Source organism: Camelina sativa, chromosome 16, assembly GCF_000633955.1.
Source record: "Camelina sativa cultivar DH55 chromosome 16, Cs, whole genome shotgun sequence".
Lineage (NCBI taxonomy): Eukaryota > Viridiplantae > Streptophyta > Magnoliopsida > Brassicales > Brassicaceae > Camelina > Camelina sativa.
This window is the reverse complement of record NC_025700.1, coordinates 13,347,073-13,369,569: the sequence shown is the minus strand read 5'-3', so window position 1 is coordinate 13,369,569 and position 22,497 is coordinate 13,347,073. Positions and strand designations below refer to the sequence as shown.

The 22,497-nt window shown below is 33.6% G+C and overlaps 4 protein-coding genes across 6 annotated transcripts in view; 3 read left to right on the top strand and 1 right to left on the bottom strand.

Annotated features, from left to right (window-relative positions):
- LOC104750466 (major pollen allergen Ole e 10-like) lies at positions 713 to 1,094 on the top strand. Its single transcript, XM_010472258.2, has one exon. It carries the CDS (start codon positions 726 to 728, stop codon positions 1,059 to 1,061), a length of 336 nt encoding a protein of 111 aa, XP_010470560.1. The 5' UTR covers positions 713 to 725; the 3' UTR covers positions 1,062 to 1,094.
- Positions 14,970 to 15,501, top strand: LOC104750465 (major pollen allergen Ole e 10-like). Its single transcript, XM_010472257.1, has one exon. The coding sequence runs from the start codon at positions 15,005 to 15,007 to the stop codon at positions 15,341 to 15,343; it is 339 nt and encodes a 112-aa protein (XP_010470559.1). The 5' UTR covers positions 14,970 to 15,004; the 3' UTR covers positions 15,344 to 15,501.
- LOC104753629 (non-specific lipid-transfer protein 2-like) lies at positions 17,339 to 17,922 on the bottom strand. The gene has a single exon (XM_010475853.2). It carries the CDS (start codon positions 17,877 to 17,879, stop codon positions 17,571 to 17,573), a length of 309 nt encoding a protein of 102 aa, XP_010474155.1. The 5' UTR covers positions 17,880 to 17,922; the 3' UTR covers positions 17,339 to 17,570.
- LOC104750464 (protein PLASTID MOVEMENT IMPAIRED 2-like) overlaps positions 21,447 to 22,497 on the top strand; it is a 6,106-nt gene continuing 5,055 nt past the window's right edge. Inside the window, exons 1-3 of one of the 3 annotated variants that reach the window (XM_010472253.1) lie at positions 21,447 to 21,541; positions 21,638 to 21,772; positions 22,034 to 22,384. In XM_010472253.1, the coding sequence (XP_010470555.1) occupies positions 21,662 to 21,772; positions 22,034 to 22,384 (462 nt within the window). In that variant the 5' untranslated portion in view covers positions 21,447 to 21,541; positions 21,638 to 21,661. Of the gene's footprint in view, positions 21,542 to 21,637; positions 21,773 to 22,033; positions 22,478 to 22,497 lie in introns of all 3 variants that reach the window. The other 2 variants (XM_010472256.1, XM_010472254.2) reach the window with 2 other exon arrangements.

The following is a 22,497-nucleotide window of genomic DNA, read 5'->3' as shown; positions in this document are numbered from 1 at the left end:
AAATAAATTCATGGAAAGTATCACAAAAATACAGAAATTGTTTAGAGCATTTTACAAGATTTTAGAAAACTAATCAACAAAAGTATAGAATATTCTCTAGAAATCCTTAAGAATCTTTCACTTTTGATGATTTTATTGAAGTCTTCAAAATTCTTTATAAATTAGGATCCAATAAAACCCTTTAACTTTTGAATATGTATTTATCAAAAGTATAATTTTTTTTTAATTTTTAATTAATTTCTACAATCTACCACTACTATTAGAATTTTTTTTAATTACAAATCGCTTTCTCAAATTTCTTTTTAGTATTTTCACTATTTTGTTCTGGTGTGTGTGATGTTCAGAATAAGTTTCTTTTTTCATATGTTATATTTCAATTAACCTTATACATTTCACTTAAGTATATACATTTCAAGTAATTTTTTTTTTCATTTCATTTTGGTTTATATTTTAGTTTAAATTATTGTTTTTAATAGTAATCAAAATATTACAAAAATGAATGAATTAATTGATGCATTAATTTTAGATTTTACGTTTTGTTGACAATATGGATTATATTGTTAATATTTAAAATAAGAAGTGACGAGGTGGAAGAAGCATAAATTGGTCAAAATAAAATAATAATATAATAATAATAAAATACTTTCAGATTTTTATATCATACTATATATATATGTGTGTATGTGTGGCAATATCATTTGAGTTAAAAATTTACAAGCAATAGAATGTTTCCGCAATGGACGTTAATCTTCCTTCTCTCTCTCATTGTTATCCACCCCCTTCATATCTCGGCAAAGACATGGTGTGTCTCAGCAGCATCAGCAGTAGATGCACAACTACAAGCTAACATTGATTGGGCATGCACCATAGGAACAGTTGATTGTGCAAAAATCTATCCTGGTGGACCTTGCTATGAACCAAATACTCTTACTAGCCATGCATCATTTGTGATGAATGATTACTACCAATTGCATGGGGCCACTGAAGAGGCGTGTGATTTCAATCATACTGGTCAAATCATTAATGCTAATCCAAGTTATGGTCGTTGTAGGTATTCATAGAAATATTACATGGGTTGATCCGTTGATGACTGATTTCTTTTTATTGCAAATTTCTTTCGAATAATACAATTTATGCGGAATCACAATTAATTTATGTAGGTTTAGAAAACCGTAAGTTATTTCTCATCCGATTTTATTCACGTTAAGTGTTTTTATCGTATTCATATTCAACTCTTTCTTGTGATTCTCTCGTAAAGCGAGGTATTCAACCGAATGGTCATTATATTAACATGAATGCAACTTGTGTGAAAACTCTTTAAGTATTGTATAATACTAAGTCATCACTGTTTTAATACAAAATCAACATTTAGTGGTTTTTTTTTTGACAACTATAGATAAAAAATTTAAAAAAAAAAAACTAAACTATTAGTATTTTTGGTAAGGAAAACAAATCTAACGAAACTTCTCAATTTCTATATATATTTGCTCAAACAATCTCTCTTTTTCTAATTTCAGAAAATGAAATTCAAGATATTATAAATTAATATATTCATCGAACAATTATTAAATTCTGAAGACTAAATAATATTTCTATGTTATGAAATAAATACAAATATAAAAATAAAATATTATTGATAGTATAACAGCTAGTATGTCTATAAATTATTACACTAAGGGGGAGGTATTGGTTTGAGATTTTAAGAGAATTTTAATGACTTTAAAAGTTATGTAAAATATGTTGTTATTCAATTAAGACTTTCTAAAACTCTTTTAAAATTTGGTGTTATTAGTTGTGGATTTATAAAAAGTAATCTAAAATCTTGATAAATCTATTGTTATTGGATTAAGAGTTTTACAAAGTCATTAAAAGTTTTATGTTATTCAAATAAAACAAAAGAATCTTGGATTGTTAATGAATTCAAATATTATGTTATTGGTTTAAGATTTTATACCATTTTCTTCATAAAAAGAGTCATGAAAACTCTCTCATCAAATAGAGAGATTTGTGAATCATAGTCCATGACTTTTTGGGAGGCAGAGAAGAAGAACCGAAGACGTCGCAAACCAAACTCATATACCCAGAAAAAAAATAGTGGCTAGGTTCCGGCTTTTGCTCCGACCCAAACCTGTCGTGTCGTTGTTACCCTACAAGCCTCCTCCTCCTTCTTCTTCGTTGATTACTCCGGCGATAGAGTCAGTACCTTCGCAGCCAGCACATGAATTGTGATAGACAAAGAGCAAACGTGTACTTATGATTGTGAATTGTGAATGTGAATTGTTAAAGAAGATATATTTTACTATTTATCTTGCAGAGAGCAAACGTATGTGAACATAGAGCACTAAAAATACAAATCAAAACAAAAACTTGAGTTATTCAATGTCAAGAGGCGTTGAATAAAGATGATTTTATAGAAGATGAGATAAGCAAGAGATTTTTTTTTCTTTCACAGAAGCGTTGAATCAAAAGAATATTGTGCAATATTTTTTGAAAAAGATTTTACAAGATTTTACGAGTGATTTTACAAGATTAGGAAAAACAAATCAGCAAGATTTTAAACAACTTTCTAAACAATCACTTAGAATCCTCAATTTTATACTTTCCATGATTTTATTTAAAGTCATTAAAATTCTCTTAAAATCTCAAACCAATACCTCCTCCTAAGTAATGTAGTAAATTTAACCTAATTTGAAGTAAACAAGCATAAATAACTAAGGTAAGTGCTTATAAGCTGTCAAATTTATATATATAAAGTTAACTTTTCTATCTTCTCCTTCCTCCACATCATCATCCAACTAATCAATATTTTTTTTGTTTTTGCATAAAAAATATTATTGCTTATTTATTATTTATAATTAATAATATTAAAAAAATAAATAAAAAAAATTAACTAAAGTTAATGAAAATTTAAAATAGTATAAACAATAATCTGAATTTTTTTAGTAAATAATAAAAAAATAACTATATAAAAATGAATTAAGTAAAATAAATGAAAATTTTAAAATATTAAAAATAATACTATGAACTTTTTTTGTAATAATGTTATTATTCAACATATAACCAAAAAATAATCATATTCCAAAATTTATAATGGGTAATGAGTTTTAGATTGGAAGTAAGATTTTAATGCATGGTGGAGTAAAAAAACAATTTATGTAATTGTATTTATAAAAATCTAAACAGAAAAATAAATCGAAGCGGAACATTAGTTTCTAAAAAAAAATATACTACAAATATTTATTATTAAATTTCACTTATAAAAAATTTAAAAATTAGGGAAGTGTGTTTAGTCAAGTGGTTACAGCACCACTTCTGCGACATAACCCACCAGAATTCGATTACATTAAGTCGTGTTACCCCGCGTAGTAGGGATTGGCCTTGTCGATTCAATTATGACAAAAAAAAATAATTACTTAACTCAACTTAAAAGTTATAATCTAAAACAAAGATATTGTAATGGTCACTTTTTTTTTTGAGAAAACTATGATAAATAATTTGGAAAAAAATAATCCATCTAAAAAAACAAAATCAATGGTCAAAAAATATAGAAAAAATGATATGTAAGCCGTTACGAAAAGTGACATGTGATTTGTGTAGTATATCTAATAAGATTATTATTAAGTAGAATTTTAAAAAATATCCCTTTTTCTAAGTCACTTTTCAAAAATACCCTATAGTGGTGTCTATTTTCAAAAATACCACTTTTAATATATAAAATGACTAAATTCTAAACTTTAAACTCCAAATACTAAACTCTACCCCTAAAAACTATACCCTAAATGTAAAATAAAGAACCCAAACCTAAAAAAAAAAAACTAAACGCTAATATAATATATTGTAATTGTGTAAAAAAGAGCAAAAATGAAAATGTTTTTAAAAAAGTATTTTTGAAAAAGGTATCTAAAAAAATGTAATTCTAACAAATTCTCTATTGTTAACTAGAGCAACAATTTTATAACATGACTAGGATTTAACCCGCAGTACACTGCGTGACTATATTTTTTAATTTTTAAATATTTAAAACACATAGATTATATTTGTTTGTTATTTTGCTGTTGTTTTATTAATTTTTAAATTATATACCTATAACTATTTATTGAATTTACGGGATGATTTTAATGTTCATATATGATTTGAAATAAAATGGTTAAGTTTTTTTTGTTTTTTAATATAGATGTTACTATGTTATCTAAGTTTTGACCTGCGGTACACCGCTTGATTGTGTTTTTTTATATAGAATTGGAACGACCTGACCCGTTTTCTTTTTTTAAATAATAAATAATAATAAAATAGTAATAATAATAAAGAAACTACAACTAGTGGTCTCATACCCACTAGTCACCTAACCACAATCACAAACAACAGTGGAATAACAGATACTAATATCCAATAACACTCAATAATAGAATAACCAATATCAAAACATAACCATTCCAATGTCAAACAACAGGAAACAAGGAACTGACAACCTAGCAAGTTCTAAAGACTCAACTCTATCAACCTAACAATGCCAGACAACAACCAATCGAGTCCCTAGAACATCCCCTTCTTCATTGCCTTGATTCCACGATCACACTTTGCATTTACCTGCACCACAAACATAAATTGAGATGCATGAGTATTTGATAAACACTCAGTGAGACAATCCTCCCATCTACTGGGCTATACACACAAGCAACAATGATTCCAAAGTTCCAAACAATCAACAAGCAAGTCATACAAACCAGGAAAACAAACATCATCTCGCTGGAAGGGAGGTTTCGACCGAAACCAGCCGAGTGTCGACCGACTTTTAGTTGATATACGAAAGGTCACCTCTAGGCGATAGACTCACGCTCCAAGANTAAGATTTTAATGCATGGTGGAGTAAAAAAACAATTTATGTAATTGTATTTATAAAAATCTAAACAGAAAAATAAATCGAAGCGGAACATTAGTTTCTAAAAAAAAATATACTACAAATATTTATTATTAAATTTCACTTATAAAAAATTTAAAAATTAGGGAAGTGTGTTTAGTCAAGTGGTTACAGCACCACTTCTGCGACATAACCCACCAGAATTCGATTACATTAAGTCGTGTTACCCCGCGTAGTAGGGATTGGCCTTGTCGATTCAATTATGACAAAAAAAAATAATTACTTAACTCAACTTAAAAGTTATAATCTAAAACAAAGATATTGTAATGGTCACTTTTTTTTTTGAGAAAACTATGATAAATAATTTGGAAAAAAATAATCCATCTAAAAAAACAAAATCAATGGTCAAAAAATATAGAAAAAATGATATGTAAGCCGTTACGAAAAGTGACATGTGATTTGTGTAGTATATCTAATAAGATTATTATTAAGTAGAATTTTAAAAAATATCCCTTTTTCTAAGTCACTTTTCAAAAATACCCTATAGTGGTGTCTATTTTCAAAAATACCACTTTTAATATATAAAATGACTAAATTCTAAACTTTAAACTCCAAATACTAAACTCTACCCCTAAAAACTATACCCTAAATGTAAAATAAAGAACCCAAACCTAAAAAAAAAAAACTAAACGCTAATATAATATATTGTAATTGTGTAAAAAAGAGCAAAAATGAAAATGTTTTTAAAAAAGTATTTTTGAAAAAGGTATCTAAAAAAATGTAATTCTAACAAATTCTCTATTGTTAACTAGAGCAACAATTTTATAACATGACTAGGATTTAACCCGCAGTACACTGCGTGACTATATTTTTTAATTTTTAAATATTTAAAACACATAGATTATATTTGTTTGTTATTTTGCTGTTGTTTTATTAATTTTTAAATTATATACCTATAACTATTTATTGAATTTACGGGATGATTTTAATGTTCATATATGATTTGAAATAAAATGGTTAAGTTTTTTTTGTTTTTTAATATAGATGTTACTATGTTATCTAAGTTTTGACCTGCGGTACACCGCTTGATTGTGTTTTTTTATATAGAATTGGAACGACCTGACCCGTTTTCTTTTTTTAAATAATAAATAATAATAAAATAGTAATAATAATAAAGAAACTACAACTAGTGGTCTCATACCCACTAGTCACCTAACCACAATCACAAACAACAGTGGAATAACAGATACTAATATCCAATAACACTCAATAATAGAATAACCAATATCAAAACATAACCATTCCAATGTCAAACAACAGGAAACAAGGAACTGACAACCTAGCAAGTTCTAAAGACTCAACTCTATCAACCTAACAATGCCAGACAACAACCAATCGAGTCCCTAGAACATCCCCTTCTTCATTGCCTTGATTCCACGATCACACTTTGCATTTACCTGCACCACAAACATAAATTGAGATGCATGAGTATTTGATAAACACTCAGTGAGACAATCCTCCCATCTACTGGGCTATACACACAAGCAACAATGATTCCAAAGTTCCAAACAATCAACAAGCAAGTCATACAAACCAGGAAAACAAACATCATCTCGCTGGAAGGGAGGTTTCGACCGAAACCAGCCGAGTGTCGACCGACTTTTAGTTGATATACGAAAGGTCACCTCTAGGCGATAGACTCACGCTCCAAGAATTATTTGCTCTCGACTTTTGGACTTTCCTTTTCTCATAGGCCTAAACCTTGAGTTTTATTGGCTCCTCATCAGACCAAAGTCTGCATGCCATAATCNTAGAATTGGAACGACCTGACCCGTTTTCTTTTTTTAAATAATAAATAATAATAAAATAGTAATAATAATAAAGAAACTACAACTAGTGGTCTCATACCCACTAGTCACCTAACCACAATCACAAACAACAGTGGAATAACAGATACTAATATCCAATAACACTCAATAATAGAATAACCAATATCAAAACATAACCATTCCAATGTCAAACAACAGGAAACAAGGAACTGACAACCTAGCAAGTTCTAAAGACTCAACTCTATCAACCTAACAATGCCAGACAACAACCAATCGAGTCCCTAGAACATCCCCTTCTTCATTGCCTTGATTCCACGATCACACTTTGCATTTACCTGCACCACAAACATAAATTGAGATGCATGAGTATTTGATAAACACTCAGTGAGACAATCCTCCCATCTACTGGGCTATACACACAAGCAACAATGATTCCAAAGTTCCAAACAATCAACAAGCAAGTCATACAAACCAGGAAAACAAACATCATCTCGCTGGAAGGGAGGTTTCGACCGAAACCAGCCGAGTGTCGACCGACTTTTAGTTGATATACGAAAGGTCACCTCTAGGCGATAGACTCACGCTCCAAGAATTATTTGCTCTCGACTTTTGGACTTTCCTTTTCTCATAGGCCTAAACCTTGAGTTTTATTGGCTCCTCATCAGACCAAAGTCTGCATGCCATAATCTTGGCTCCTCATCGGGCCTAAGCCTGCATGCCATAATATATAAGGAAGTCCAATCCTCGTCTCTCGGGTTTCTACCCTACAGCGCGCCCCCGGATCGTCATCCGAAGCCGATATACCAATCATTCTCTCAAGCCACAAAGTCTTAGAATATGACGGTACTGGGAGAACCTAAGTCCCCCAAGAGTCGCGAGCAAACAATTCTGAACACGTCTGAGTCCTATCCCTATCCAGGTTTCCTTCCCGTGGCTCGCGTAAGACAACACAATGTCCTACCAACCACATATCCCCTCACTTGAATACCTCATGTCCACACAAGGATCATCTCACTGTCCCACGGGCCGCCACAAAGGCCAAACAAATGTCTTAAACCAGACCGCCACAAAGACCAAACAAATGTCCTAAAAAGGACCGCCACAAAGGCCAAACAAATGTCCTAAACAGGACCGCCACCAAGGCCACTCGTCCCGAAGGACCGTCACAAATACCATCTTTCTCGAAGGACCGTCATGAATACCATCTGTCCCAAAAGACTGTCACAAAGACCATCAGTCCCGAAGGACTGTCACAAAGACCATATGTCCCGAAGGACCGCCTAAACAGGCATTCTGGTTAAACAACCCGCCACAAAGGCCACATAATTGGCTAAACAACCCACCACAAAGGCCACACAATTGGCTAAACAGCCCGCCACAAAGGCCACACAATGGCTAAACAGTCTGCCACAAAGGCCACATAATGTCACAAAAGACCGCCACACACGGGCACAATGACTCGAAAGTCCACCGCGAAGGCCAGACTAGCCCCTTCGAGGCTCACAACCACTAAAAATGGACAATTCTAACTCCCATAAAACTTTCTATTTTTTTAAAACTTTTCACTTTTGGAATATTTCCTCTTTTAGAAACTTCTATTTCAAGAAACCTTCTCTCAACACCATCATAGTCCTAAAGGACTCTCATCAAAGGAATCTTCTTCTTCTGAAGTTCCTAGGACTCCTGAAAACCCTCACTGGTCTCGCCTCCAAAGTCATGTTAGGCTGAATCTTCTACGAGGTCTCCTGAACAAAATATGCCCCGTACATGCTCCTCTCCCCCGCCTGAGTCTAGCATAACGGTGTACGACACAGCCTCCCATACAAAGCCTCATTAGGAGTCATGCCAATACTCGCCTGGTAACTGTTGTTATAAGCAAACTCTACCAAGCTCAAATGATCTACCCAATGGCCACCTCAATCCAACACACACATCCTCAGCAAATCCTCCAATGTCTGGATCGTCCTCTCTGACTGTCCATCTGTCTGGGGATGATAAGCTGTGAACTTGGAATCCCTATCAGACACAATGCTCGCTGCCACCCCATGCAACTTGACTATCTCCTTCACATATTTCTAGCTAAGACCGCTGCTCCATCTGTCTTCTTAATGGCCAGAAAATATGCCGACTTAGTCAACCGGTCCACAATGACGCATATAGCATCAAACGTCCTGGAAACTGGAAAATCTACCACGAAGTCCATAGTAATCATATCCCACTTCCACTCTGGAATGGGAAGACTCTTCAGCAACCCACCTGGTGCATGATGCTCAGCCTTCACTAGCTGACACACATCGCACCTCGCAACCCAACTAGCCATGTCCTTCTTCATCCCGACCCAGTGATAGTACCTCTTGAGGTCACGGTACATCTTATTCGCTCCTCGATGAATACAGAACATGCTCGCATGAGCCTCTCTCAGGATTTCCTACCTGAACTCCTCATCCTTAGGCACACAAATCCGCCCATATACCAAAATGGTACTATTAGCTGAGACCTGATACTCAGAGTCAACAACCTTAGAGGCATTCACCAGCCCCAAACCATTCTCCTGAGCCAAACGCACTCTGTTCAACAGATCCACTCTATCAGCTGCAATCAAACCCAACGGCTCCTCAGAAACCTCACACAAACTCAAGGTACTAATCTCTCCTACCAGAGAGTCCATATCCTGCTCCTGAGCCAAATTTGTCCTCTTCCGACTCAGAGCATCCGCAACCAGGTTAGCCTTATCAGGGTGATAAGCTATCTCTAGATCATAATCCGCCACCAGCTCCATCCACTGCCTTTGCCTCAAGTTCAGCTCTCCTATGATCTGTAAACACATGTACCTTTGCACCATAAAGATAAGATCTCCAAATCTCTAGGGCAAAAACTACAACACCAATCTCCAAGTCATGAGTAGGATAGTTGTCCTCATGCTTTCACAACTGCCGCGAAGCATAGGCAATCACCTTCCCATGCTGCATCAACACACACCCCAAACCAACTCTGGATGCATCGGTATACACCACATAGGGTTCTCCCTGCTCATGCAAAGCTAATACTAGAGCGGTAGTCAACATCTCCTTCAGGCTTGCAAAGCCTTCCTCACACTCCTGTGACCAGACAAAAGGAACATCCTTCCTTGTCAACTTAGTCATAGGACGTGCTATGCTCGCAAACCCCTGCACAAACCTCCTGTAGTAACCTGCCAACCCAAGAAAACTCCTGATCTCTGTGGCATTCTGCGGTCTAGGCCAATCCCTGATGACCTGAATCTTCTCCGGATCTACAGAAATCCCATCTGCAGACACAATGTGACCCAGAAAACCCATCAAGTATGCTGACATCAACTCACCACCATCCAGATATCAACACCTCTTGTCCATCCAAGAAGCTTTAGTAACTTGTCTCTTAAGGAAACTTCCACAAGATAGCTTATTACAAAATTAGCTTCCCGCTTAGCAATTTTCCACAGTAAATCATCAATACGAGCGTAATAAAAAAAACAAGTACCATACGTTCGCATATTCTGATTCACCGCATCGAATGCTTTGCATGCCGCGAACTCAAACCACTTGCCTTGTTTTCCTCAACAAGCTTACCAAAACCTTGAATCTAGCAACCTTGTTCATCTCCAATGAACGTAAACCAAAATCGTCGCAACGATTAGATTATCCTGCCATAAAGGCTTCTCGTGAACTTATGTATCTATCACACATGCCTTTCCTGGCTCAAACCTGTTGCAACTCCCCTTCCCGGGACTCCAGCACCACCGATCTCACAATCTTGGCGCAACAGCCACACATTCTTAACCGCTATGGTCGTAAAACCTTGACCCATTGGTCAACACATCCAAAACCCCAGATTAACCAACCTCAATCTCTGGAGGTCTACATTCAATCGGTTTGTTTATACTCACGTCCTAGGCATTGCTTGCTCCCAACTCCTCCACCCTTAGGTTGCAACCTTCGAGCCATACCGATCTCACTCTCAGACCAGCGTCTTCGAGTTATACCGTCTCACTCTTGGACCACAATCCTCAAGATCTTGGTATCAGGGAAAATACTCATCTCCTCAGGGGAACGTAATCCCCTCTGCCACTCTCAGAGCCCCCAGCCCCTCGAGCCATCGGTATTCAGGAGAATCACCATCCCTTCAGGAGCAACAATCCTTAACGACTATAAACATCTCCCGACCAAAAGTACTTCCTGTCGTCCGAGTATAACATTGCAATGTTACACCTGTCCACTCAACTTCTCATATCAACCTGGATATGAACACATATATGCCCCTCTAGGCTCGATACCTCTCGAGAAGAATCTCGTACTGGTCATCTACAACTGCTCCATCCTCCTAACAAAAGATGGATAGTCCTCAACATCCGCAGCCCTCGGCTGCACCCCGCCACAAGCGGTACAACTGGAGCCTGCATTGGTACCCCTCTCGGTAACCGTTCCCACAACACGCCAACAGATATACCAAGCGATCATCTCGACCCTGGGCTCCACCTGCTGCAACCCCACACTTGGGTTCCCAGCACCCCCGGCACGCTCACCGGCTAACCCCCTCTCGTCACTCCTGATACGCTTGCGATCCTACGACGTACCTCCTCGTGGAAATCTGGACCACATACTCGCTGGCCTCGGAAACCCGTCCGACCACGACCACGACAACGCCCACGTCCACGACCAACAACTCAAACACCTTTAACCACTGCACGTCCAAGAACAGAGGCTAACAAGCAATCTTAACATAACACAAAACAACAAAAACATAAACTCACCGTGGCATCACACTGTAGGCTTGAAGAGGATGTTCTAGGACTCCATGCCACACAAAATTGACTAACTCACATAATCAATCGAAGCATGCAATCCCAACATTAACAACAGAAACCTAGTGAACTCAAACCTAGAACCGTAAGGGCTCTGATACCAAACTGGAACGACCTGGCCCGTTTTTTTTTAAACAATAAATAATAATAATAATAAATAAACTACAACTAGTGGTCCCATATCCACTAGCCACCTAACCACAATCACAAACAACAGTGGAATAACGTATACCAATATTCAATAATACTCAATAATATAATAACCAATATCCAAACATAACCATTCCAATGTCAAACAACAGGAAACAAGGAACCGGCAACCTAGCAAGTTCTAAAGACCCAACTCTAGCAACCTAACAATGCCAGACAACAACCAATCGAGTCCCTAGAACATCCCCCTCTTCATTGCCTTGATTCCACGATCACACTTTGCCTTTACCTGCACCACAAACACAAATTGAGATGCATAAGTATTTGATAAACACTCAGTGAGGCAATCCTCCCATCTACTAGGCTATACACACAAGAAACAATGATTCCAAAGTTCCAAATAATCAACAAGCAATTTATACAAACCAGGAAAACAAACATCATCTCGCTGGAAGGGAGATGTCGACCGAAACCAGCCGAGTGTCGACCGACACTGGCCTTGGTGTCGACCGACACTACCCCACAATGTCGATCAATGCCTGACTTGCTGGTGTCGATCGACACTCCCTCTGCAACCGCGATCCGCTCGAAGCCGAGAGTCGAATCTCACTCCCAACCTCCTCCAAATCGCCCAATACTCAAAACCCAAGCCATATACGTCCATAAGAACCTGTAGCAACCAATCCCAGAAAGAAAAACACACAAAACAACAACAAACAAGCAAGAGCAAGGGATCAAAGGCTTAGATTAGCCGTGGTCATGCAATCACCTCTTTACCGGAAGATTTAGACCAACAACAACAAATCCTACACTCCCAGCAACCTTCTAACACGTTCCTAGTCTTGAATCCTCACTTCCACAGCAAGATATCTCCACAAACGCCTTCAAATCTCACAAACTCTCTCCAAAACCTTAAGAAACTGTTTCTCTCCTTTTCTCTCTGTTTCAAGCGGTGACAACCCACAAAAACACGACCTAGGTCGTTTTCTCACTTTAATATCTCGGTTCTATGGTTTTCCCTAAACCAAACCGACCAAAATCGACAATTAAATCAAGCTGGCCGAACCAGAAATAAGTGTCGACACCACCACGGTGTTGATCGACACCCTCCCCCAAAACACACAGTTTTGGTTTGCGGGTGTTACAAGAATAATATAGAGATATGTGAGAAGTAATAGTTATTTTATGTGTTAAATGTATATAAAAATTAATATATGTATTGTGGTGATCAAATCTTTTTGCAATCTAAAATGTGCTTAATATATATATTTTAAATATGATAGTCATCTTTGTAGAATCATTCGTCGAACAATTTTTTTTTGATATAACTATTTTAAGTTTTTAACACAAAAATTTGATTTTGATTGCACGCTTTATTGTTAGCATTTACTCGTTCTCTTTGTTATCCATGTTTAGGAAATTAGAGATATTGTTTGTTTATATTCTCAATTTTAAGCTAATATTATGTATATTTCTTCAATAAATATATAAAAAGTTAAATGGAAACTATTAACTAAGCCGAGATAATGTAAGGAAACTAACAGATTTTTTCTCTAAAAATCTATTAAAATAGGTTTGAAGATTTTTATGGGATTAAAATTTTAATGTGTAGATTTGTTTGTAGAAAAATCGAAATATATAGATGTTGTCCAGTTATTTATGGAAATAAACGTATCAAATTAGGTAGATTTAAATAGTTCCATTAATTGAGTTTCTACGAAATGTTATTTTAGGAAAATTGTTAGGGGTTAATGTTGTAAATAAAACATATTAAATAAGCAAAACTTGAAGGGCATAAACCAAAACGTACTTCAAAAATAATATTATTGATAATATATATATATAACAAGCTCGAGACTTCATCAATTTTAGTAAATGATTTTAACCCAAAATATTGGCAAAAACAACATACTTAAAGTACACTAAGTTTTTTTAGAAGACGAAGCTGCGGTTGCATCACAAAATTAACATATGCAAATAACATATGAGGTTTTTAAAAATATGTAACTTGGATTAGTGAACGAATATTCATTGTCGGGTTTAAACGTTTATCCCCATTTAGACATTTTAGACTTGGTCGAAAATTCTATTATGGCAGATGATGCACTTGGACAACCTCATTGTAGCGACATAGCACTAAAACTGTTGATGAAACTTTGTATATTTTCATTTAATGTGGGGTATCAATATGTTTAAATGGTCTCTAGTATTAGGTCAACAATCGACATTCGACGTTAGAACTTTTGAAAATATGTTTTCATGGAATATGATTATAGAATGAACTCTTCTAAGGAGAAAAGGTCAGAGGATTGTCGACAATATTATTTACTTTTCCAGTGAGGTTCTTAAGTCATTTTTTGTTATCACGTGATATATTGTTGATTTGCCAGAAAAACATTATTTCGACACTAGACAATATATGTTATATATAGATTAGTAAAATAAGTACAGTGTCTATATAGATTTATCTTTTAATCTTCAAATAATTATATTTATATTCAATGATTCTTATTGATAAAATATTTATATAAAATCTCACGCAAATATATACAACAAATAACTATCTTCAACAATATATCATTTAGTAAAGTAAGTTTAATGTTTATATAGATTTATACTCAAAATTTTGAATGATTATATTTGAGCTCAACAATTTATATTGATAAAAATATTAAATTAAAATCTCACGCGTGCGCGGGTCTAAATTCTAGTATTATATATATGTTATAAACTACTACTCCCTATGTTCCATTATATATTTTTCTTTTTGATAAAAGCACAAAAATTAAAAAACGATAAATATTTGATCATTTATAAAAATTCAACCAATAGAAAAAATAAATCAGAATTATAATTTAATTAATATAAATCTTGAAAAAAATCTTATATATTGGAACAAAAGAAGTATTAATACTCCATAATTTTCATTTACTTCATTAGTGAACTAGTCTTAAATTCCACCAGAAACTACAATAAATGAGTAAAGATTTATAAAATAAAATAAAAATACCATGGAAATAAATTACAATCAGAAGAAATTTTATCACATTATATATATTAAATGCAATGTAAATTAGATTAATTTTACTATTAAAGTCAATGTAAATTATGGAATGTTAATAGTTTATGAAAATAGTTTTACATTGACCAAATTGACTTTACATTGACCAAATTATATTTTATATTTTCAACCATAAATTGGTCAACGAATTATAAATAAAGTAATAATATTTTATGGAAATAATAACTTTCAGAAGAAATTATATATATATATATATATAGAGAGAGAGAGAGAGAGAGAGAGATATTGCAATATCATTGAGTTAATTGACACAGCAAAACACTACAATGTTTTCTCGGTTGACATTAATCTTCTTTCTATTTTTCCTTGTAACCCACTCCCTTCATGTCTCAGCAAAGACATGGTGTGTGTCAGATCCATCGGCAACAGATGCACAATTACAAGCTAACCTTGATTGGCTATGCGGTAGTGTATTAACATCTAGTTGTGTAATAATCAACCCTGGTGGACCTTGCTATGAACCAAATACTCTTACTAACCATGCATCATATATGATGAATGATTACTACCAGTTCAACGGGGGCACTAAAGAGGCGTGTGATTTCAATCATTCTGGTCGAATCGTTGATACTAATCCAAGTCATGGTGGTTGTGTGTTTGCATAGAATACATGGTATTTATAAACATTATGTAAGGTTAATAAATGAAAGTTATTTTTCATTGAGTTTTAGTCATATAATAAGTGTTGCTATAAAAAAAAGGTTCACTCTTACCCAAAAAAAGGGGGCCATATACTCATATATTAAGTTTTTTTTTTTTTTGAACAAAGTATTTTATCGTGATGATTTTGGTCATTATATTCAACATTTTGTGATTCCCACATACAACTAAGTTTTGAAGTTCATCGTCATTATATTAAATGAACTAGAATAGGACCCGCAGTACACCGCGGAGTAAATTATTTATAATTAAAACATTTAAATTATAAATTGTATTTGTTGGTTAAATATGTTATAATTATATAATAATTATTAATTTTATGGTTTAAAACCATATAATACCACAATATAATTTTTTTTTACATAATATTGATTTAATCAATTTAATTAGATATGTCTATTCTCTGATACCAATAGTGTTAACAAAATAATAAAATGATGTTTTACCCGTGTAACACCAAATTAATGATATTTTAAATTTATATAAATATCGACAAACCCGTCCCGCTATAGAATTCCGTCCCAAGATATTTTAACTCGCACTATATTATCTTAATTATTAAGATTATTTGTTTTGTACTATAAATATTATCTTGAGTTGATATGTTATTTATTAAGATTGTAACCATTTAGATTTTATAAGATTGGCGCTTCTTAAAAAAATTTAAATATTTATAATACTTAGTATTCTTAAAACGGTTGAGTATTTCTCATATTTGAAGTTTTGTAAAAGTTTAAATATATTATTAACATTTTAAAGGTTTTCTAACTTTTTAAAAAGTTGAAATATTTATAATATTTAAACTTTATAAATTTTAAACTTCACAAACGTTTAAATATTATTAATATTTTTAACATTTTATAAAGTTTAACTTTCTAAAAAATATAAATATTTCTAATATTTCTACTTTTTATAAAATATAAATATTTATAATATTTAACTTTTAAAAAATCTTTAAAATAAAGAACCGGAATAAACCAAATAAAAGTTTTTTAAGTTTGAATGCCTGATAAATCAAGCTTTTTGTATTATGAATCATTTTGGTCTCTTTTATCGTATGACTCTGAACCATTGCTCAAATTTTTTATGCGATTTGGGATGTTGTACCCGTAAATTGAATAATATGTCCGTTTTTTTAATTTGTATTACATCATATGCAGAAAAAAACACCATTTTTATTAACCAAATGTATTATAGAATAATTCAAGATAATTCAAATATAAATTCAAATAAAAATGAAAGGGAATCATATATTTATGTTTGAATGAAGTAGAAAGATTTCCTTATTTTTTAAATCTTACCTATAATTAATTTTGAAATTTTTGGTAACTAATATTAAAGTCAATGTATTAAATGTAAAAACTCTACAAAACCGATTTTTGAGCAAAAACTGCTGCAAAAATACTAGTATAGATGTAACTTGTGTGAAACTCTTAGAGTGCTACATGGTATTCAAATTGACAAATCATCACTATTTCATTCAGCATAATCATTTAATGGGTTTACTAGGTAAGAACTCATTTAAAAGTAAGTTTTTAAGTTTCTATAGATTTGGTCAAATAAACTAGATTAGATTCCGAAAAAAATAAATAAAGATCTAAGAAATTAGATTACACTATCCCATGATCAAATAATATTTATATGTTATAGATTATATAAAAATAAGAAAGAAAATAGTATTGATAACACACTACTATGTCTACAAATTATTAATTTATTATATCTTAGTAACTTAGTAAAATCAACCTAATTTAAGGTAAAAGCATGTTGAATCAAACTGAATTAATTCCAAAGATTATTAAACAAAATCCAACAAAATCTGTAAATTCCAAAAAAAAAAAAAATAACAAAAAGTTTGTCCAGTGGTATACCGCGAGGAGTTAAAATATAATAATAATATTAAATCTCTGTCAAAAGCCACCATCAATTTTTACCCTTAACATATAAACTTCTCTTATCACTTTGGATCTTTTGTTGTGTTTAATTAGGCTTTGAATTCGTTTCCCAGAGAAAGTTACTGTATAAAAATATCAGTAAGAAAATTAAAACTCTATTTAACCATATAAGCCAAGTACATTAACACAAACGGGTTAAATTGTTTCATAAAACGTTTGATATAATGTTATTTATTTCCTTTCATTTATTTATTTATAAAATCTCTAGATCAGTTTTTCAACAAGTGGGATAAGCTACACCACACGCAGCGAGGACTTTGCGAGAGTTTGGAGAGCTTATGTACTGCGCAAAGGCAGGGTTCTTAGCGAAACCACACAGGCAAGACTGTTGTTCTGTAAGCTTTGCACAACATGCACCTGAGGGTTGTCCACCTCCCGTAATCGCTGCAAGGCAAGGCTGAAGCTGCCTTGCGTCACATGTCACTCCCACGTTTCCTTTGTCTCCCGTGTCGGCGGCTTTGATGGCAGCCGAGAATGATAACGAAAGCATGACGGAGACGACTAGTATCAATGTCACGATCTTCATGTTTAATTGTTTTGTGTTTTGTAATTTTTTTTCTTAGGAACATTTTGTGGTCTTCTTTTGGTATTTATTTGGGTATGGGTTTCGTATTGCATTGCATAACGCGGAATGCATGAATCTTGCATCGTTAAATAACGTGAACGTAACTAGCCGTCATGCAAAAAGAACCTAGAAACTAAAGGTCGAGATCAAGTAAGTAAACACGTATATAAAAATAGGGGACATGGGTTATTATTTAGATAGAAATCACCTCATATGAAAAGATTATAAAATAACTGATTTGACTATTTATATCATCGAAATACAATCTTTTTTTTATTTATCCCACGAGAAAAATTTTACATTTAAATGTGATTGTGTTGAAGGCTTGAACTGAAGCAATGCAATATACAAATAGGTGACCGGCTCAAGTACGAAAATGCTAGTCAATTCCATTTGACCAGAGATTTTCATCCAGTCTTCTCTGGGTCCTGGGGAAACTAGGGGCCTCGCTCTTGAATCTCCTGGTAAAAAAAAAAAAAAGTGACCGGCTGACCGCTGGAACTGATATATAGTCCATGAGGGAATGTAAAGAGAAACATTAATTAGAAAAACTCTCATTATGACTGACATTGATCACAAATCTTTCGAACTACTCGTATAAACGCGCGGAAACAACCGTCAACAAAGATATTAAGAGTTTCAAAATTTTCAAAAACTGTTGTTAATGATTTTATCTGTAGTATTTTTGAAAAACCAAAATTTTAGGTGGTCTCGTATCGTACGTATTGCATGGTATTGCGTAGAATATTAGGGCATCTCCAATGGAGTCTCTTTAGCTAGGTTTCTTAGAAAAAGGTGTTGAAAAATAAATCAGAATCATAATAAATATGGAGAATCGTCTCTTAAAACAGATATTTTAGAGATGGTAAGAGACGCCTACGTGGCCGTCTCTGAATGGATAAAAATCTAGACAAAGGAATTTTTTTTTTCTTCCTCGACTTTCACTATCTTTCTCGATTCTTTCTCTCTTTCTCACTTTCTCACTTTCTCGATGGACGGTGAAGACGAATTCGAAGAAGACAAACACAGCGATTTTAAGAGGGCGCGGTCTGGGTTATGAAATTGGAAGATGAAGGAGATTTTCGCATAAATTAGCCGTTTTACAATCTCTTCCTTCTCTGTTCTTCGTTATATTGGCTGGGATTTTTAAGTTTCTGGCAAAAGGGTTATAGTAGTTTTTATTAGAGTGTTTGTTTGTGCTATGATTAAAAATGTATGAGAGAATGACAGTGATTTGTCAAGCTTTACGAGCTACACATTTAAAATTTGGTGGTGAAGGTGGGTCTAATATGTTTTTCAGTTTGTCTATTCTGCAAGTGTGTGTGTTACTAAAACTTTTTTTATGTCTCCTTCGATACCATACTCTCATTTGCCTTCCTTTGTTCTATTAGTGGCCAATATGCAATGTTTTCCTCTTTTAGCTTCAGAGAATTGTAGCAATTAACTGGTTCTGTTAATTGCTTTTTGCATCTACATTTCAGGGTCCAAGTTTCTCTGAGGAATAGGATTCTCTAAAGTATTGTGTATATAAGTGGAGTTGTAGAGCTTCTTCTATCCGAGAGGAACGATATATTATATAGTTTGCTAATAACGACACTATGGTGTTGTTATGGACATAAAACCTGGTCACTCATCTTCTGTAATGACTGATTCTCCACCGTTAAGCAGTGCAAGATTAACCATTCGTCAGAACAGAATCCCTTACTCATCAGCAGCAGCGCTTTCACTGTCCTCTTTTTTTCTTTTCTGAACATTGACTCGTTATTTTGATCTTGCTAATCTTCATTTTTCTTGTTTTGTGATCATGTTTTAGCAGCTCAAGTGTCCATCAGCTCTTACTTCTTTTGAGAAAATCATGGTTTTGCGAAGGGTAAAAGAATAGCTTTGTTTCTTGATTATGACGAGACCCTATCGCCTATAGTTGAGGAACCTGATTGTGCTTACATGTCCAGTGTTTTAAGTGTTTGACTTCCCCCTATTCATCTCAATTACTAAAACAGATCAGTGCTTTGTCATCCTAATGAATACTATATGGTTTACGCCTTTTTACATGTTTAAATGTTATAATACTTGACATACCTCAACAAGTTCGTGTTCTTCTAAATCCACTGCTTAAAATTTCCTAAGTAAAATTTCCTGTTAGATTGTTTTATTATAACTATAGAATTCCCTTGCCTTCTAACACTCATAATGTTTTTGCAAGTGTGGATCGGAGGACCTTGTCTTGTCCATAGCGTTTCTTGATGAGGAGGTGATTGATGATGAAGACGAAAAAAGAGAAGTTTTGGACCATGAAGATTATATTATTCAGTTTGTCTATCCTTTGCCATTGCTGTATACTTGCGTGTAGTTCTTTAACTTTGAAACTCTTCTCTGTTACTTTCAAAATTCTAAAGAAACCCAAGTAAGTTTCTACCATTGGAAGTATCTAAATTTAATTGATATTAAAGAGTCTCTTAACTTAAAAACAAACAAGTTTTATATTTAAAATAGTGTTGAGAGACCATGAAAATCTCTTTGCATTGGAGATGACCTTAGTGTCTTGAGTCTTGACTCATTAAACCATTGACATTGAGCACTGTGAAAGTAACCTGAGGCTGAAATTCGATAATCGATCACTAATACATTTACACATGGGCTTGTAAAAATAATGCCTACAAAATAATGAAAACTAAATTATTCTTTCTAACATTTATAATAAGTGTGTAAACTATTACTAAGTGTGTAAACAACACAACTAAAAGTTGGGCTCATTTGCGGGAATATTGAGTGATGAACCAACAATTGAACCAGATCGTTACAATCTTTTTTTAGTTTACGCAAAAAAAGAGAAAAGAAAGAAGGATCAACACACAAACATGTGCCTAGCAGCCTAGGTATGTATTCCTCTTGCGATCCACACAAATTACACAATGTATTAATTTCTTCTTTTAGATTAACTATTTTAAGTTTACGGTGTTGGTTTTAGGGATAGGAACGTCGTGTTTATGGGTTTAAAGTTTAATTTTAATTGTGGTATTTTTGAAAAACTAAAACTATTGATGGTATCTTTAGAACATATGATATTTTTGGCAACAAAATTTGAAAGTACAGCATTTTTTAAAATTACCATGAAATTTTTTTACATTTGTATTCATCTCAGTTTTTAAATATTTAGATCTATTAAATTTCTATATATAAAAAAAATGAAACATTAGGCTGCCCGCCCACACAAAAAAAATTTGTAACCTTCTTATTAAAAAAAATTGTTACAACTTTCACCATTTTGTTTTGGTGATTTTACGATCATCAATTTATCAATTTATGTACCCAAAAAAAAAAAATTGTATTCTGAAGAAAATTTTGAGAAGTGAGAACAAATGTGTTGTGAACAGTGAACACATAAAAATTTGAAAAAAAGAAATTTATTTGATTATTATTCACATAAGGGCACATGACATATATTTGTGCAACTTGTGGTATCCTTGGCCTCAGACTAAGTACAGAAGAAACAAAATTTCATAAATTCTCTCTAATCTTTNAAAACCAAAAAAAAAAAAAAAAAAAATGATAAGGCAAAAACAGCTCGATGTGAGCCAATCATCATCATCAACCATTCTCTTCCTCCAACATCTTACTCACCAGTAAGTTGTCCTTTACTAAACTTATGGGGTCACTCTGTTTGTGTCTGTAATTTTTAGTTTCCGACTAAAAAAGATTGAATTGTTTCTATGTTTCAGTAGAAACTTAGGAGGAACATATCAATGGCTGACAAGAATTTAGGTGGAACTGTATCAGTGAAAGCCGCCATTAATAAGTACGGACAAAGAGCTACTGGAAGCGTCTCTCCTCAGCTCGATTTGCCAGTCATTAAGGTGAATCCCAAAGATCAAACCTTTTGAGATATGTCTTTCATATTTGTGCAAATAATGCGTTTAGTTTGTTAAAGTTTTGATTTTTAAAAGCAATTGATGCATTTAGTTTGTTAAAGTTTTGATTTTTTAAAGCAAATTGATGCATTTAGTTTGCTAAAGTTCTGATTTTTAAAGCAAATGATGCAAGTTTAGTATTACAAGTTGGTTATGAGTTATGATGATTCGTGGTTCTTGTTTATGAATTTTTGATTTGGTGAACAGACCTCTTCAGTTGCGGAGAATTTGCATAAGTCAGGGAGAGAACTTGGAATGTACAGAGAGAGTAGAAGAGTTTCTGAGTTTGCAAAGGCGAAAGCAGAAGCGGAACTGTTCAAGGCGAAGGAGATAGTAAAGGAGCTTACTTTACGGATAGAGGAGTCGAAACAAAGGTTAAAGTCTCGATTTTTCGATACTGAAGCTGTGATGAAGGAGTCAAGGATAGATGGGAATGCTGGGATTATGAGAGAATTAGAGGATGTGAAGCAAGAACTGAGTAAGTTGAAGCTTGATATAGCGTATGTTTCGAGAGAGAAAGATGTGGCAGAGAAAGAAGTAATGGAGTTAAGTTTTAAAATGGAGGAGAATTTGAAGTTGTTAGAGAGTCTTAAGTTAGAGGTTGATGTTGCTAACGAAGAGCATGTTTTGGTTGAGTTGGCGAAGATAGAGGCATTGAAGGAGTGTAAAGA